We start from the raw sequence: 18,475 nt of genomic DNA, 5'->3' as shown, positions 1-18,475 counted from the left end.
CAACAATAAGTGGCAAATCAAATGGAATGTTTTGTTGTGGGACAGCAGACTGTGTTACGATTTTTAAATGTTTTGAGCAATTGTTTAAAAAAAAAGAGAAAATGAGGCAAAGTTCAAGAAATTAGAAAAAAGCACGTAAATGCAGGCGATCATGTTTGATAATCAAAGTAAGAGATTACACTCGGCCGTGCGGATGTATATGATTGCCTTATTTACATGTCTGATTTCTGTAAACTATGTTATATTTAGATTTAAGTTCCCTTCCCTCCTTGATAAAAGTTGTGTTGGGTTTTCGCTATAGGCATTTATTAGGAAACGCTGTAAAAACGACAACAAATGCCTACTATACATCAAGAGATGACCTATACATACATGAAACAAAAATTCTGTACGTTCTGATATAATGCAACTGCTTGTTTGTTTGTTTGTTTGTTTGTTTTTAACTACCATGGTCTTTGTCGGGGGAAAGATGAAGAAAAGTAGTAGAGTGTATCACTCTCAAATCCGCATGATTGCGATAAGTGTGTATCCCCGCCCTTTCTATTCAGGTAAGCTTGGTATCCTATTATAAAAGCCTGCATGTGCCACGCAGAAGAACTGATTCCGCGATCACTTTTAACCTTTCATAAAATTCACGTTTTAAGATAGTAACGATAGCTTGTAGGAGATAGGGAAGTTAGCGTCCCTGACTGTGGTTCTGAACACAAAAGGGGACTGAAAAATTCTTTTACAAATTAGCAGACATAATGCCGATCCTCCAACACTGTTGCTCCATTCTGTCACTGATTCTGCTATCAATGGCGAAGAAAGAATACTGGTTGCGTGATTATCCACCCCTTGATAGCAGGAAGTTTACCTTTCATTGTTTAAGGCTTCGTTGATGCGGGGTTTACTCGGATACAAAGCGTGAACAGTGTCGTCCGAGTTCTTTCATTTGAAATTCCTCAGAATACGAAATTCAATGGGCAATTAGCGCTGCTACTTCGCAAAGCTGTTAGCCAAATTCTTTGCAGACCTCTCACATGTCAGCTACACGCAATACACGACAAACAGCTATCACTACAAACATTCTGATTAAAAAACAAAACAAAATGAAGAAGCACACTTTTGAGTAGCGACACAGCTTTCTGTCCCTTTCTCAAATAGGTCCTACTTCTAATAAATACACAGATGACAAGGGTGAGAATATCCTCCAAAGTGAACACGAGCTATTTGGGCATTAATAATGTTTGTCTTCCGATTTCTCTCCATGCCGTCACGGCCCAAACCATCATAAGAAATAGGGCAATAAGTTTTTTTTAACCAGGGAAATAATAGTACGTATTACATACATTTGGCGAATTATCACACGCATTGTCGACTTTATAAAAACGAGAATAACTGACAACTTAGGCCTTACTATATCTCCAGAGATGAACTTAAAACAGCAAGTCACATACCAGGGAACGAAAGTTATGATTATTTGAATGAATTCATTAATGAGGCCAATTAATAACCGTTGTAAGAGTACACACACGCATAAAGAGGTTTCAAGTTCGATATGTGATAATTGTATTAGCTCATAGATAAAGTATCATAAATTTTGCGTGATCGTTCGTTGAAATTAAGTTTTCAGCGCGATTTGTGCGTCACATCAATCGCCACTTCATGAAATGGAGTGCATGTATCAAACGAAACTCGCTGGTCATGCAATCGATAGCCTTGGTGGTCAGCTCACTATTATTGCGTAATTCTAAAGCCCTCGCCGCTTGGCCGCTGACGCCGCCGCGCGCACCATGCTTTGTTTTGTCTTTAATGGGGTCAAGAGCAATGACTAATTAGCATACACCCTGGCAACGGAGGCGGAGTCTCGATCAGGCAAGAACAATAGGTGCGAAACGCAACGCAATGGCGAGCGTTCGAAAAAAATGTAACCAAAAAAAATTGTCTAAGAAAAACTGTGATTTGGGACACTTGTACTATTTTTACACGCTGAAATTTTCTGTACAAACAGATAAAACATCAAGGAATCAAAATCCGTCATAAAAAAATTTCGACCCGAGCAGTGCTTCCCCTTCATTTTCGGCTCATTACGGGAAAACTCCCTGTGCAACTTATGACTCATTTTGTCGGAGCGCCACACATAAGTCCAAGTTATCAATGTCCCAATTCTCTCATGTAGAAACACACCGATGCATAGTTTCCTGGAAGAGCAGGTCACTTTGAAATGCTTGAACTTCAAATATCCAATGACACCTTGCACTGTCTTGCAGAGAGTCTTTTGTGTGTCTTTTATTTTTCATTTCTAAGACTTTAGGAATTTCATCAAGACCATCACCTCATGTTGACTTCAGGAAATGAAAAATGATAGAGCCTCCAGCACCATTTTCACACAGAGGCAATAAAAATCAGCAAAATCCAAATAGATATTTCAAGCCCAAAGATAAGAATCTGAGATCAAAAATAATATCATTGAAGATATACACTGTAAAGGATGATGATAATGATAATAATTATTATCATTATCACCTTCACAATTACTGTCATCATCATTTCATCTTCATCACTGCTATCATTGTTCTCAGTAATCACTTTCATTATCATCTTTACCACAATTGTCATCACTGTCCTCATCATCATCATCATCACCATCATCACTATCATCCTTACCATCAACATCATTATTATCATCATCACTATCATAATCATCACATCTACTATCGTCATTATCATCACTCTTGAAATACTGATGAACATGAACATGATGTTGATGATGCATTTCTTGAATCAGCGTCCAGTCATTTATTCCTGAATATGAAGTTTTCATATCTGGAACTGATAGAAAAGAATCCTCTAAAACTGAAAAAGTCTTACAGTATTGTACTCACCGACAAGTTAAAACTTGTGGCAGCTTCTACATCCACATGATGGGAGTGGTCGAAGAGAACGGGTACCGCCTGGAATGCATCCATGACGGGAACATCCACTGATTGGTTGCCAACTAGAGACCACGAAAGAAGACGAGCATTGAAAGGAATGCTTTCTAATTACAATATTTATGTCCACATGACATGCTGCCTTCTGTAGCTATTTAAAATTCATATATAAAAGTTTAATAGACATACCATACGCCATAGATACCTCCTATCCACAGCTTAAGCATGATTATCTACGGCTATCCCATCCAAATTATGATTGAAATCGATAATTTCCTTGCGATACACCTTCTTTCTTCTTGTATTGTCACTCTGTTCTTTGTCTTCCCGCTTTACCCTACTTTTTCCTTGTTCTTTTTGGAGCCACATAATAATGACCACACTTTGCATGCTAACCCTTTCTGTGCCAGGGACTTTGGACAGCATGCTGCAATGCTACGCAGAGACTGCAACCTCAAGCACCTTCTGATCGGGAGATTCTCCCGCCTGAAACCCCTAGCAAACGGGAGACTCCAACTTGGCTCGCACACATCACGAGCGCAAAGCGCGAAGTTCCTTGCGGCCAGGGTTCTAAAGTGGAAGCTCTAGGCTGGTAGGGTTCTAGATGCTCTCTCGTGCTATCTAAGGCTTATTTTTTAAGATACGATGACACTAAGTAAGAAATCATTTCAAACGGGAGACACAGAGCCTGGGCTGGAAAAATTAAATCTCAAGCGAAAGAACGGGAGATTTTGCAAAAATGGGCTTTTGGCGGGAGATCTCCCGTTGAAAACAGGAGAGTTGGAGTCTCTGTGCTATGGGGTTTTCGGTGCCAATCAACAATCACTCCAAGCAGAGAAAGGGGATAGGCCAAAACGATGAACATTCTGAGGGACCCATCTCGACTTTCTACAATTCAAGAAAGCTGTCTATTGATATTCATCTGAAGAGAAAAATACTCTTCAACCTCATGCCATTCCACATGAGATTCAAGATTCAAGATTCATTTGTTTTCATTTCCATAAAATAAACAGAGAAATTATACAACGTATTTAAGCAGAAGATATTTGTAATAACTGAAAAAACGTAAATTGACAAAATACATGCCAAAATGAGTAACAATGAGGAAAACAAGGTTGTATTTTTTTTTTAAAAGATATACGTACAAGTATACGTATGCATATAAAACAAGCAAATTAATGTGCATGGCGACTGCTCCCCCTTCGAGGTGCAGCATGGATCCGACTATAATACCATTATAGACTCTTCTAGATAAAGGTTGGACTAAAAAACTTTTCCACAAATATCACCTACTTGACTCGCCAGATGGCAATGACACATTATTTGGCTTTCACAGAAGAAAGTGCATTGATGCTATGACCCCCTTTGTCATGGCGACTGACTCACAAATCATATCCAATGTTTAAATTCTATTTACAGCAGCATCAATTGCAGATCTGTCACATGAAGTGGTCATGAAGTGGTACCCAAGCACATGATGATCACATGTCATTTGGAATGGTTCTGTTCAAGAACACGTCCATTGAGATCTGGGCCCTCATTTCATAAAAAAGGCTGGCACTACAATAGCAACTCTTGCGGCAATGACTACTATCATGGCAATGAAGATAAATCCTGCTTCTGGATTGGGTGTAGCTTTGGAAAGTTGCTATTTGAGCAAGAGTTGCCATACAAACTGTACTAACACCTTTTTTTTTTATTTTAATGGGACCTTGATGGCATTTGGCATAACACCAAAACTGCTCTAACCGACTAAAAATCACTCATTTAACCCGTTGAGGCAGGACTGATTTTGCTAAAACATGCATTTCCCATAGACACCAGCACAGAGTATTCTTGGGACTCGTCTGCAATGTGTTAATAAAATGCTGCTTCTGTCTAGCATGTTCATATTCTCCTTACCTTGGTTGGTGACTGTCAGCAGCAAGCTCTCCGATGGCAGCTCAGATTTCTCTATGACTAGCAGACTGCTGCCGGTACTGACGTTATTCTCTCCCAGGTTCCAATGGAACACAGCTTCCATCTGACCTGGATGTGTGCCTGAAGTACAATATTACCCCCATTGAGGACGAGCTGATCTTGCTATTTAACACGCATTTGATGATTTTCCATAGACACCTACCCGAGAACACCTGGGACTAATCTTCAAGGGATTAAAGATGGTTTTGTAGGGATTCCAAGGTAGACTTCCACAATTAGCTCAATCATACATCATACAATCCAACTTTGTCTATATTTTACTGGTGTATAACAATAAAAAATGCAAATATGCACTCATTCACACAAAAACACACATCTATCAGAGGTGGTCACCGCCATCATTCAAACATCTTAATCAAGGTTGTCGTTGTTTTTTTTTTTTTCAGGGGGGGGGGGGAGGTGGAGGATCCTGCAGAAATGGGGAAAGTCAGCAACTCTGCCAAAGCAGGGTTCGAAATTGGCGATGGTCCGCTGGCCATTGGCCACCCAAAATCATGTCGGACTAGCTAAAAATCATAAAATTCTGAAGTAACTAGTCCGTCTGGCTAGCCAAAATATTGCTTCAGTGTCAAAATTGATTCTAGGTAGTCCGCCTGGCTAGTTACAAAAAAAGTTAAGTGCGACCCCTGCAAAGGAGACTATGATAGGATGTTATATTGTGCAAATCATTCACATTAATGGGGGCATGAGTAAGATAAGATGTATTCAAGGTACCTTTAGTATAGTCTATTCACCTAGCCGAGGGCATCTGGACTGTTTCAAAGGTACAATTAAAGTGTGGGTAATTACACTATTAATTCCTGAACAAAGATAACGTGTATTATTTACTTTATAAAATGATGAAACAGATCATTGATGTTTGATAAATCACCCTCGTCGCAAGTAAAAAAAAAACAAACAACAACAACAATGCAAGCTCCCTCAGTTACACTTGCGAAGTGAAAATGCTTTAATAGACCAGCCATTTAACATTTTTAATGATCAGTCATACGCAAAGTTATGTAATAGGCAAAATAAATGCCTGGTCACGTGTACACTCTCAACAAATCATCTGATTAGGATCTGCTCCATAATTTTCAAAAACACATCCATTTTACCCTCACCACAGTAGGGATGAACTTATGCTCTGATGTAGGCATGTTTTCAGGATTTCAAATCTATTACTGATTTCATTCATTCCACTTTTTAAAATCAAATTCACAATTTCAATCTTAACACAAGGCTAGCAAGTTTACATATTTTAATGCATATCAAATTTAAAACAAAAAAAAACATTGAATGTATTGGAGAAAAGAAATCCAAATGCTAGAGCACCTTGACATCTCACACATTTTTTAAAACTTTGCTTCATTAAGTGTTGTCCATAAGGGCAATTCCACGGTAACTGACGTTACGCGTAAGGATTTTCATGAAATTGTTTACGTTGTAGTTTTGTGAATGAAAGCACCTGGGGCTTGCAATTAGCATTGATGAATGAGTTCATGAGAATGAAGAAATAGGTGGAAAATTTTTCTCTCAAACTGCATTTCTTATCAGATAGCAAGTGAAAATGTGTCGGTAACTGACGTTACGGAAAAAGGACATGGAAAATTATGGTATAGATGTAAATGGAAATATCTCATGTCCCTGACTTCTAGCCTTTATGTGTTCAATATGGCAATACACCTAGGTTCTTAGGAACAGGTGTGCAAAATAATGTGCACCCTAGATATTTCCTTTTAGCACCATGCCAATTTCAGTGAAGGCATGACGATAACTGACGTTACGTAACTGACGTTACCCTTACATTTGCCATAGGGTTTACACACGCAAAATCATGATTGGGAATAGTTTTGTGATATTTCATAATTCTGACCTTTCAGAATGATTTGTTTGATATGGAATCATATCTTGGTTCGTCAATTATGAATACATAAATGAAATGAAACATTAGTCCATTTTCTTTGTGTTTTATGAAAACTTAAAGGTAAACATGTCAGTAACTGACGTTACACATGCTTTTGCTATGGGGCTTACAGAGAACTAATTTATTTAACAGGTTAGCATACTGCTGCAGTATACCAGTAACAATCCCAGGCAATTACTTAGCAACAAATTAAAAAAAAAATCTAAAGACACAAATGGGGTGGGGCCCTTAGGGGGCAACCCCCCCCCCCCCCATGCCATAGCACAGTTGGGCAAAAATAATGTAAATGCACCAGAGGATATTTCTTGACATTTGTCTTAAGATTGAATGCTTATTCAACAGTTATGATTACACAGAGCCATTTAAGATTCAGCAGTTCCAAGTATAAATATATTGACATAATTAAGGGTTTTTTCTTAATGAACAGAAGAGTATCTAGAGTGCCCCACCCATAAGACCGTGCAGTACTACACAAAACACGGATATTTTTGTGTGTGAAAAAAAAAATATCTTTAAGGTAATGGGGAAAAACACATATCAACTCATAAATATGCATTAATATGTATGAAATCTACTGTGATATATTTCTTCTTCTTTTCTGTATTTTACCCCTTCTCCTTCAAGGCATTGTTAGGGCCATAAATAACAAAAAAATATGATCTCCATCATCAATTGATTAAAATAAAAAGTGTTGCACTTTTGATATTTCTCTGTGAAGAAGAAACGTTATGCTTTTATGGTCAAAAGAGCATTATTAGTTTATTCCTTACTTGAAGTAATATAACTGTTTTTCTTTTCCTTTTCAATGATATATCAAGGCTTGCAAATACATCCCAGATACCAAGAAATAGGACTTTGCAACGAAAGAAATCTAAGATCAATATAAACAAATCTTCCTGTTCATAATTATCATGTATTACAAAATGTCCCTGCACGAATGAAACAAAGTAATCAACAAATATGAACATTTTTTTTTTTTAACGTAGAATCACCTCTCACTTTGAGCAACATCAGTGTTAAATGTTTGGCAACATCAGTGTTAAGTTTCAAACAGTAACGAGTACATGCCTTATGTACCATAATACAAGATGTGCCACATTAACTAAACCACACATTTAAGTGCAAGCGAAGAATATCTGTTTGTGCATTTGCCCTGAGGTAGAAACTTCACTAAGCTTCCAGAAAAAAAGAAAAATGTTAGCAAAAGCACTCATTAGTAAAGGTTATAAAACTGTTGGTATACAGCTGTACACAAGCTTTTGTATAGAAAAGGTGGTTACCATGCAACCACGTCATTGATTAGGCCTGCAAACTTTGGTAGCTTTATCATCCGGTAGGACTGGGAATGTACTGTATGGTAATTTGAGTGCATATATTGCATGTGGTAAACCTAAACTTCCAGATGATTTAACCTTATACTTGTGCTGAATCAAAAATCAAACGCTCAAGCCCCCTCCCCCTCCAAAAAAAAACAGATAATTATGATAAATAAATAAATATAAAAATAAATATAAAATAAAATGAAAAAAAAAAAATGTATCCATGGACATACCATGGTGATGACATCATTCCCTATCAAAGGGATTGCTGCTCTTTGTTGATAACCTTTGACTTCCCAGATGTATTGAAATGGCCTAAAGTCAAAAAATTTGCCTCAGTTATAATTACTGTCATGGTAACTGACGTTACATACTCGTGTATGATGTTTCGGTAACTGACGTTACACATTTTGAAGTGTTCATTTTGACTCTCCAGTATGCCAAGTATCCTTATTTCTGGTATTAAAAGGAAGGCATATGGGCATACATTAGAAATCCCAAGTTACATCATACAGCTCACTTTCTTTGATGAATAAAGTTAAAGATTCTTTGTTTTTGGTAACTGACGTTACACCCATCATTGTCAAACTAATTAAAAGTTTTTATCAAATTCTTTAAAGGAATCAGCTTTTTTTTTCTATCGTGTTGAAAAAGACTTCTCTGGTAACTGCATACATATAAAAGATTGTTGTTTAGAGTACTAGTAAAGTGGATATACAGAGAGTAAGTTATGTGACAATACACTCTTTTTACCATTGAGGTTATAGGTATATTTTGGCAGCCATTTTGAAAATCAAAATGGCTGCTTTTATTGAAAAGCATAATGATTCTTAAAACTTCAACTCAAGTATTGTCTGAAAATGTACGGTGTTTGAAACAAATATCGTTTTGAATTTTTGGCACCTGTGTCCTATATACCGTGGAATTGCCCATAAACTGATTACTGGTATTTCATTCGAAAACAGCAAAATTAATTCGAGATAATTTTCATGCATTGAATATAGAAAGGAGAGAAAGAATAAAGGAAAAATAAGAGCAACATTAAACCTCAGATGTAGGATTGGAACCAAGTCACAGTGAAACTTACCATTGATGTCCACCAGTAGTGCAATTTGATTTGAAGAAATGGGAAAGCGAGACACGGACAAGTTTCCTAAATACGGCAGAACCAGGTGTTTGACTGGTGTCGAGAGTTGAGAGACATTATTTGATGCCGAGATGTTAATGTCATGAAGTCCCGTCGGCTCCAGCTGCAGCTGTACGACATATGATTGATTTCCAGCCATCACGGCCTCTAAAACTTGCTCCTCTTCTCCAGACACTCGGTGAAACTGGACGTGCGAGCCGCGCCTGAGCTCGACGGCAATCTCTGCTGGGGAGCCCACTAAGCTGGGTCTCGCAGACTGTGCAGTGATGCCGGAAACGGGCTCTTGGATGACCAGAGGCTTACCCAGTCTCCTGGTCACCGTACTGACCAGGTTCTGAACCGTGACACTGATATTGTACTCGCCCGATTTCGCAAAGGTGTGGTTGATGCTACTCACGATTACGGGGTCTGCGTTGCTCTGCAGACCAAAGTCCTCGAAGGAACTCCCATCGTCAAAATCCCACAGAAATGTTGGCCCAGTTCCGTCCTCCGTAGTGGCCTGACAAAGCACGCTCTCTTCCAGTGCCATGATCGAATTCTCAGACTCGCTCCAGACACTCACATCCTGGATCTCTCTCTGCACTGTGATGACCTTGGCGTCCGACACGGTGCTCACCAGGTTTCTCACGGTAACCTTGACCAGGTATCGGCCTTCCGCCGCGAAGTTGTGCACAAAGCTTTTGCTGGTCGTTACAACGCTGGCGATCGTGACATTTTCAAGACTCACCGTCCACTCGTACGACATGTTACCGGTTGTGACGGGCACAACTGAACTGATTGTTCCATTCGAGTGCAGAGGAAATGACTCTTGTGAGTCCAGGCTAACAGATGGAATCGCTTCCTGCACGACGATTGTTTGCAGAAGACCGCCAGCATACAGTGTGCCATTACTCAGCACATGCACCGCAGGATCAAAGTGTCCTGTGCTGGAGTACTCGTGGCTGAAGGAAACGAGGAGTTGGCATCCGTCGCCGTAGCTCGCCGTCAGGTACAGGTTGGCCGGATTGGCCGAGCCGCCGCTGATGAAGGTCTCGTTCACGTCCCTCAGGGACTGGTTGTAGACGACGCCGTCACCAAAGTCCAGGAGGAGCATGGCGTGCTCGCGGTCGGCTGTCTCCATGCTGAGTAGGAAGATGTGGCTGACATTCGGCCTGGTGTGAAGGGAGCCCTCTAGAAGAGACACACTCAGATTGCTAACACCTCGATCCATGACAATCTACGAAGGAGAAGGACAGCAAAAAAGTATGGTTCATACATTCCAGATAACCAACAGCCTTTTGAAGCATAAAACTTTGGTGAATAGGCACTGGCATTCAATGAATTGTGTAGACAAACATGTCCGCATGCATTTTACTCATCTGAATCTTGGATCCTCGGGAAATTTTGACGGATGAGAAAATATCTGGTTTGACAGTATACTAGATTTTCATCAATTAAATAGAAATAAATCTATGTTTATTGCCATAATGCATGTTATGACATCAGCCACAAATCAGTAACAACAACATATGACAGTAAAAAAAAAGAAGGAGTTTCCATATTAAAAGAAATAGTTTAAGTATCCCTTGCCGTAGAACTTACAACATACTAATATTATTGATTTTCACTTTCAAAATGACATTTATCCATTCATCAAAACTTGCATTTTACTCTAGATTATCAGTGATGAAATCTGCTCTACAGAAGAAGTGAACGTGGGGAGCTGTTGTGGTTCTGTGGATATTAAAGTCCATGGACTTCCAGTCACTGGTTGAAACCTCCCTACTGCAGCAGTTGCGCCCCAAGGCAAAGCACTTTATCCTCATTGCTTTAATAGTCCTTTAAAAAGTAGCCACCAGTCTCATGATTCCTTGCACTTAGAAACATCCATTGCTTTCTTAGTGGCCAATTAAAAAGGAATCTGAACACAACCTTGATACTTACCACATGTAAAACTTTGAGTACACTTCCTAGCGAGTTGGAGGCATTGACAGTCACGGTAAAGAGCCCTTTTTCTCTGAAAACATGTTCCTGATAAGGGGGGAAAAACAGAAAACAAAGAGGATAGTGAATAGACAGTAGTATCAAGGAGCAATAGATGCTACACTGAATATATATACACGACCATTTGAAGGCAAATATACTTGCTGTAACAGCACCAACTGGGTAGTGCTTCCACTACAAATTCCCAAAGGGAGTTAACTTGGAGAGCTTGTGCATGGCGACCCTCTGTCTATAACGGCTATTCTGTCGTAATTTCCCTTCAGTGGTTGCTATACACGTTTCTTATGCTGTACTTTGAACTTTGTTTTTTTCTCTTTTATATCCTGACTCACTAAGGAAAAAGAGCCAGCAGAAGAACAAACCCAGTGTCTCAGAGCTGAGATGTGAGAGGAGGTGTAAGGGAGTACAGAAAAAAAAAGGGAATCACACAACTCCTGAATTGGAACAAAACTCTAAATCGGCTTCACACATCGTCTTGGTCAATATGTACACCACCAGCAGATGACATTCACTGAAAAACACTGTAAAGTGAGGCTCTTTATACCCATTTATAAAGCAAACAAGGGGTTCTGGAGCCTCTTACAGCAGCATCGAGCAAAACTGCATGCTCAACACAAAATATACACTCACCAACACAGAGCTTTTCTCCTTTCATGGGTTTTTAGTTTTTATGAAATATCATTATACTAATTTACACATCACTCTGGTAGCTGGTCACCTCTGTATATATATGCGTATATGCTTATACACACTATCGTATGTGTGTATGTGTGCAAGAGTTGTACATCTATTATGAATTCATATGAATTCATATGAATAATATGAATACATACATTTGAACATGTGTGAAGCATAGTTTTATTTCTTACAGGAAAAGAAAAAATAGATAAATAAATAAAAGGTGGTGTGTATAAGGATTGAAGCAGGATCATTTTTCTGTGCATTAAACCGTCTAAGATGGGCTAATATTGCTACAACACACATTTCCCTTGGACACCTGCCCGAGTATACTCATCTTCAAATGCACATGGATGTAGTTGTATATATATCAAATTACAAACAAAATGATATCTTGCTCACAAAATTGCACAAAAAGGATGAAAATGAGAGTATGGGATATAATTCAGATTATATTTCACTCAAAACATAATCCCGTCTACATGTATCAAACAGACATGATCTCAGGTTTCACTATAATAACATTACTCCATTATCCTTGCAAAAAAGTATTGCAGCCATTATATAGTCACTCTGCAATCTGTATGCAATGTTTTTATTTGACACTAAAAACAGGCAATATGTTATTAAACAGAACAAAGATAGGACTTGCTTCTCATGATAGAGCTCAAAGAATGGAAAATTCATATTTCTCTCAATTTTTGGGTGGATCCTCGCCAAGTGAGCAAAGGTTGCATGCAAAAACTGCCAAATAATATATTAAAAATCATCTTGATCCTTCGAGTAATGAGATAACAACATTCATCACTTTAATAGTGTCAGGAAACATATAAACTCTGCCCATCAGTTACATTTTATATTGTCATACTCGTCATTTGTTATCACTGCGATATTTAATCTCCAGCACCAACTGCATCTCCAAACAATTTCTTGACCTTTGAACTCTGATGAGTGAATTACTCAGCTATAGATATCTCCTCTTTCATCAGGCAGTTAACTGGATAGACAATACAAGGACAAAAATGAATTACATGCTTTGTATGATAAGTGGGTTTATTTTTATTGGCTTGAGAGGCACAGAGGTTTTTTCCATCATTCTAGTCCACAACCACCTCTTCCTTTTGCCTCTTCTCATACTATATATGCTTTGTTTCACTCTTCATTATTCTTTTTCTTCGACTCCTTCTTTTATCATATTCCATTAATTTGTATTCTATTTTTCTTTGCTTCTTTTGCCAATTCTTTTTTCCTTTCCCTTCATTCTTCTTCATATTTTTTCTCTTTCTTTTTTTGTTCATAATACATACATGAAGTTCGCTTATTAGTTCACTGTCTGAGCAACAATGCTTGCATCTAAACTTTGGTCTTTCAAAATAGACCAGTGACAAAGCTGCACAAACTTTCCATGGGGGAAATCCCCCCAAAAAGGGTTGATACAAAACTGTAAATCAATGTACAATGTAGGTGATATAGAGCCTGTATAGACACAGTGCCTACATGTAGGCCTCAATACATTGTATGATGCAGGAAACACAAAACACTATATGACAAAGACAGTTCAAGTGAATTTGAGTATTATGGACAGTTCACTATCATGAAAATCAAAAATATGTTACCTTGCACACAGTTACAATGTACATAAAAAAACAACCAGATAATCTAATTTAGTACAGTTATTCTGAAAGAGAATAATTTCAGCTTTGTAAATCATTCATGACTCATCAAAGAATTGGATGCCCCCATGAACATACTAATCTCCATCAACTGCAGCATTTCTGAGAAAAAAAAAATATCAAAGTTATGGTACGGTACTGTATATACTGGTGTGCTCTTTATGGTTGTGCATTAAAAAAGAAACTTAATAGTAAATACATTGAAGGAATAATAGGACTGTCCTGAAACATGGCATGATTCTCATTAAAACAAACTCATTGCATGCTTATGTCACATTAACAACACCATTGCTGAAATGACGTACAAAAAACAAAAACAAAACAGAGGTTTTGGCATTAAGTTTTCACACATATTTTCATGTTCCTCAAAGGCGGACATAGAAGAACAACAAAAGAAGTCCAAAATCCAGTGGGAAAAAAAAAAAAAAAAAAAAAAACCTCCTCTTCATTCTCAGCTTCCAAATTTTAGATAATTTTACAGGTTAAACTTTTTCAGTTAATACTAAAAAGATAGAAAAAAAAAAAGACATTGTCAAGCTAGGACAATAAATTATTACAATGTACATTGTAGATTTACAATGTACCTATACTTTAAGGAAACTACATGTAACCTGAGTAAAATTATGTGAGCTTTGCTACAGTATGCAAGGTCAAATGCAAAGATGTTGCCTGATTAAACCACAACACAAGTTTGTTTGTTTGTTTGTTTGTTTTACTAGTATCCCGTCGTGGATGAATCCCGAGAATACTCGAGCAGGGATCTACGGGAAATGTGTGTTTTAGCAAAATCAGCCCGTCCTCAACTGATATTAAAGCCAACTTCTCAAATGTACACATACATCTCATAGTGTGTGTGTGTGTGTGCGCATGTGTGAGACAGGATACATGTGCATCCACCATCAAACCTTATCAGTTAAGAAGCACAAATGTATTAACTCGTTGAAAATGTGCTGATTTTGCTTACAACACGCATTTCCCATAGGCACTTGCCCATGTATACTTGGGGCTTGTCCCCAACGGGTTAAAAGTAGCATACAGAGCCTTTGGATTTCACACCTTCTTGCTGCCCAAACAGGGTCAATGTCTCATTCATTTCTGAAGTGGTAGCATTCCATGTTGTCAATTCATTACTCATCAAGTGCTACACAGATAATTGAAGGGGTTCCACGACATTTGCTCCTGCGACAATCGCTCCCATGAAATAACTGCATGCTAGGCCAAGCATAAATTCTACCCGTGAAAAGCATTTATAACCCTAACCCTAATCCTAATCCTCACATCAAACAAAACATAAACCCTACCACAACCCAAACCCTAACCCTTATTAAATGTCCACTGAGAAAATAAGAGCAGAGCGATTGTCAGAGGAGCAAATGCCGTGTCACTGATCGACGAAGGAACTTCTTAAGTGATCACAAGGGCTACATCAACTAGAACAGTGAACACCCGGTGGGAGGATTTCAAATCCTTGCCATATCAAAGACAGAGCCTACATTGTGTCTTTATTTGAGAAGAAACAAGAAAAGGATGCATCAAATACACCCACCACTTAAAAAAAACCACCCACCTGCTCTAATGGTACTTCTCCCATCATCATCTTATCTCCCTATCTTTGTGCATCTCTCAATCTTGTATCTTCTCCATCTCATTCTTTTCTTTTTTATCCTTCTTTTGCCTCAGATCTTATCTCTTCTGACGGAGAGGGCTTGTGGCCAAACGCGGTCGACCGGCCGACCATCAAAGGGAGTGTTGACAGGACTGAAATAGGTTGTATTCTCTGGACAATTCTGGGACTCATCATTCTGGATCATCTTCCCATCTTCATTATCATGTTGGACCATCTTTTATCATCTCTGTGGCATCCAGCCACACCCACATGTCATATTCAGGAGAGAAGAAACAAAGAAGGAAAAAAGGAACCCAAAAAAATCCCATTTCGATCTACCATGCTTGCAACACTGGGCTGCGACCACCAACAGACTCAAGACCAGTGATTGATTTGGCTTGTTGACACCAACAAATACTGCCTGGCATTCATCAACATTTTCAAGTACAGATTGGGGAGTACACTGCAAGACCTTAATAAAGGGAAGCAGTCCTGAGATTTTCACTGTACTGATAATTAAGAAGAGTAAAAAATATAACCTTTCACCAATTTATACGCGTGGACATCAAAAATTGTCTCCGTACGCGATTTTTAAAAAATAATTCCTGCAAGCGATCGTGTAAGAGCCTGCCAAAAGGTGCAACATCATTGATGCCCTACTCTCAAGTTGACAGCCGTGCCTCAGAAAACCAATTTAAGTGTTCAAAATGATCATATCTGATTTTTTCATAAAATGTGACAATATGTGGTTTTATTATTTCAAACAAAATATTTCAAGCTTATTCATATATACAATTGATATAAAAATAAATAGTAAACATGTATTTATAAATAACTAGGGATGACGAGCAGAACACCGCTGGAAAGAGTTGTGCATCGATGGCGTATGACTCTCCGCCAAGACTTGCTCATGTGCAGAGTCACACCTTTTTAAGCGAAATGTACGAGCTTATTAGGTGATTTGAAAGTTTGTTTTTGATGAAAGTAGTTCATTGGAGGTACCAACAACAACATATTTTTTTAAATTTTGTGAGGACTGCGTCCCTTTAAGATCAGTTGAGCTGGATTTTGTTTTCTTCCCTACAACAATCTGAAACATAACTGCTGGACAAACTCAAACTTAATTTTGACAAAATAACAGTCATGCATGTGTAGAGTTCTCATAGTAAACCATAAAGTGACAAGCATAAGACTTCATTCATGTATTCCATAGAGAGCTGAAAATGTTGAAATTTAGCCAAAATCTAGCATTATTTCTGCTGAATGCTGGAATGCAGAATTGTGAGGGGTATGTACTTCCATCCACAGATTCCTTCTGACTTGGTTGCCATGCTCCCAGATCTCAAAACTTTGCGAGATCTATTTGATGAACCACTCCCAAATTTTGCATCAAACCACAGAAGTTTTAAGATTTCTTCCAAGAATGAAAATGGCCTCACGTTTTCTCTCCGAGAGGAACATAAAATGTCTCAAGCACCTGTCTTTTTCCCATCAGTGCTTCTACTGAGAAAAAGAATCTGCTTCTCACACCATTTGAGAGAGCACGTGAGCCTACTGGCGCCCACTCGTGGCAGAATGCCCGTTGGCGCCGTGCCCAATATGAACACATGTAAAGTACAAATAATGTCCTCTATTTCTTTACATGTATATGAATGCCTTTGTGACTGCAGAGTAGTTTCTAACTGCTGGAGTAGCAACAGTGCCATGTGGCATGGGACCTAATGAATGTCATGTCAACAGCACACCATTGAGTTATTGCAAAAGAATCCCATGGAGACACATAGAGTACTACATGTACGTACATTGTATGTCATATATTTTGGTATATTTCTTTCAAGAGGATAAATTTGCCATTCAGAACCAAAGTGGCCTTTCATTATGACAGAAAAATATTTGAAATATATGTGGAATTTTCTTTATTATTCTTCTACTATGACATTACAAACTGCTGTCGCCTTTTTCTATTAACCAGCAATGGAGGCACCAAAACTGTAGAATTCAATGACTTTGTGAATGGATCTTTTGACTTTCCTAAAACTTCACCGATGTATTAACTGCTATATTGCTGCAATCACTGAAGTTTGTATTTATGGGTAATTTTCCCTTGAATTTCAAGAATATCAGTTGACAAATGATACAAAATACTTGCCAAAAAGAGAGAAACCATTGCATTTCATAATAAAAAATGTATACAGAATTTCACATTTTTCTCCATGCTGTCATGCAGACGAGTTTAAATTATCATCAGCTTTTCAATATTCTTGTCACTTTTCAAATTCACATGATGAACAAACAATTTCAAATCCAAACTGGGAGCTATTAACACATTTGGGAATACACATCTTATTCAAACACGGAACACACATAACAGACAAGAAGAATATCTACAAAATATATTGGGGAAATTATGCCACACAATGATTGAATGAACATTATCACATTATTTTAAGGGGGAAATATACAAGTTCAAAAGAATGTGAAGACAATGTTGTAAAAAGAATGGGACAGCAAAATGAAAAATGGTGAAGATGATAGAGTGAGATGGAAAGAAAGATTTCATCAATTTGAATCAATTTGAATAAATATATGAGTAGAAAAATCTGATAAGTTGCATACAACAATAAAAACTCTGTATTTTCATTTTGTGGAGTACATGCAAAAATCACTCCAGTTCTGCACATAATTGACTCTTCTAGCTACCCTTATCCCCTGGAGAAATCATATGCTCAGCCGGCAAATACGAGAGGAAGTTTGAGCCGGTGACTGTCAAAGAGGGAACAGAAAGAGGGGATGTCTGGTTTCTCGTGCAAAACAGGCCACTCTTTCACCACGAATTTGGTCTGAACAAAGAAAAGTTTGTATTTTACCAAATCACAATATTGGTGTGGCAATTTGCGGCATGATGACAGTTGATATTCGACCACAATCTCTGATCTCTGTTCTATTCATTTTTTTTCTGTGTGTGCAACTGTAGGCTACGTGTACACGTTTGCTTGTACAATACTGGTATGTGTGTGGCTGGGGGTGCATGTCAAGCACAATGTTCTACACAGTTTGCTCTGCAAAAATAATTCTTGACCACTCCAGTATGGTCTATTGATAAATTACAATACGTCCCAGAGATGTGGATTTGTTGTTTTTGTTGTTATCATTATCATCAACATTATCATTATCATTATCATTATTATTGTTATTATAACTATTATTATTGTTGTTGTTATCATTTTGCATTTTGAAAAGCATCTGGGTTATAATAAACAAACTGTTT

General features: G+C 38.1%; 1 protein-coding gene across 1 annotated transcript in view; it reads right to left on the bottom strand.

The window, feature by feature from the left end:
- Nucleotides 1-15,442, bottom strand: part of LOC139734893 (polycystin-1-like protein 1) — a 101,412-nt gene extending 85,970 nt beyond the window's left edge. The window contains exons 1-5 of the mRNA XM_071645673.1: nt 15,299-15,442; nt 11,191-11,277; nt 9,208-10,483; nt 4,818-4,955; nt 2,868-2,980 (exon numbers count right to left, since the gene is read on the bottom strand). Of these exons, the coding sequence (XP_071501774.1) occupies nt 2,868-2,980; nt 4,818-4,955; nt 9,208-10,483; nt 11,191-11,277; nt 15,299-15,442 (1,758 nt within the window). The remainder of the gene's footprint in view (nt 1-2,867; nt 2,981-4,817; nt 4,956-9,207; nt 10,484-11,190; nt 11,278-15,298) is intronic.
- Nucleotides 15,443-18,475: the final 3,033 nt, after the last annotated feature.

Source organism: Diadema antillarum, unplaced genomic scaffold, assembly GCF_040938485.1.
Source record: "Diadema antillarum isolate AM-2024a unplaced genomic scaffold, OU_Dant_1.0 seq00000550_RagTag, whole genome shotgun sequence".
NCBI lineage: Eukaryota > Metazoa > Echinodermata > Echinoidea > Diadematoida > Diadematidae > Diadema > Diadema antillarum.
The sequence above is the reverse complement of the archived record's forward strand: the minus strand, read 5'-3'. Positions and strand labels throughout refer to the sequence as shown.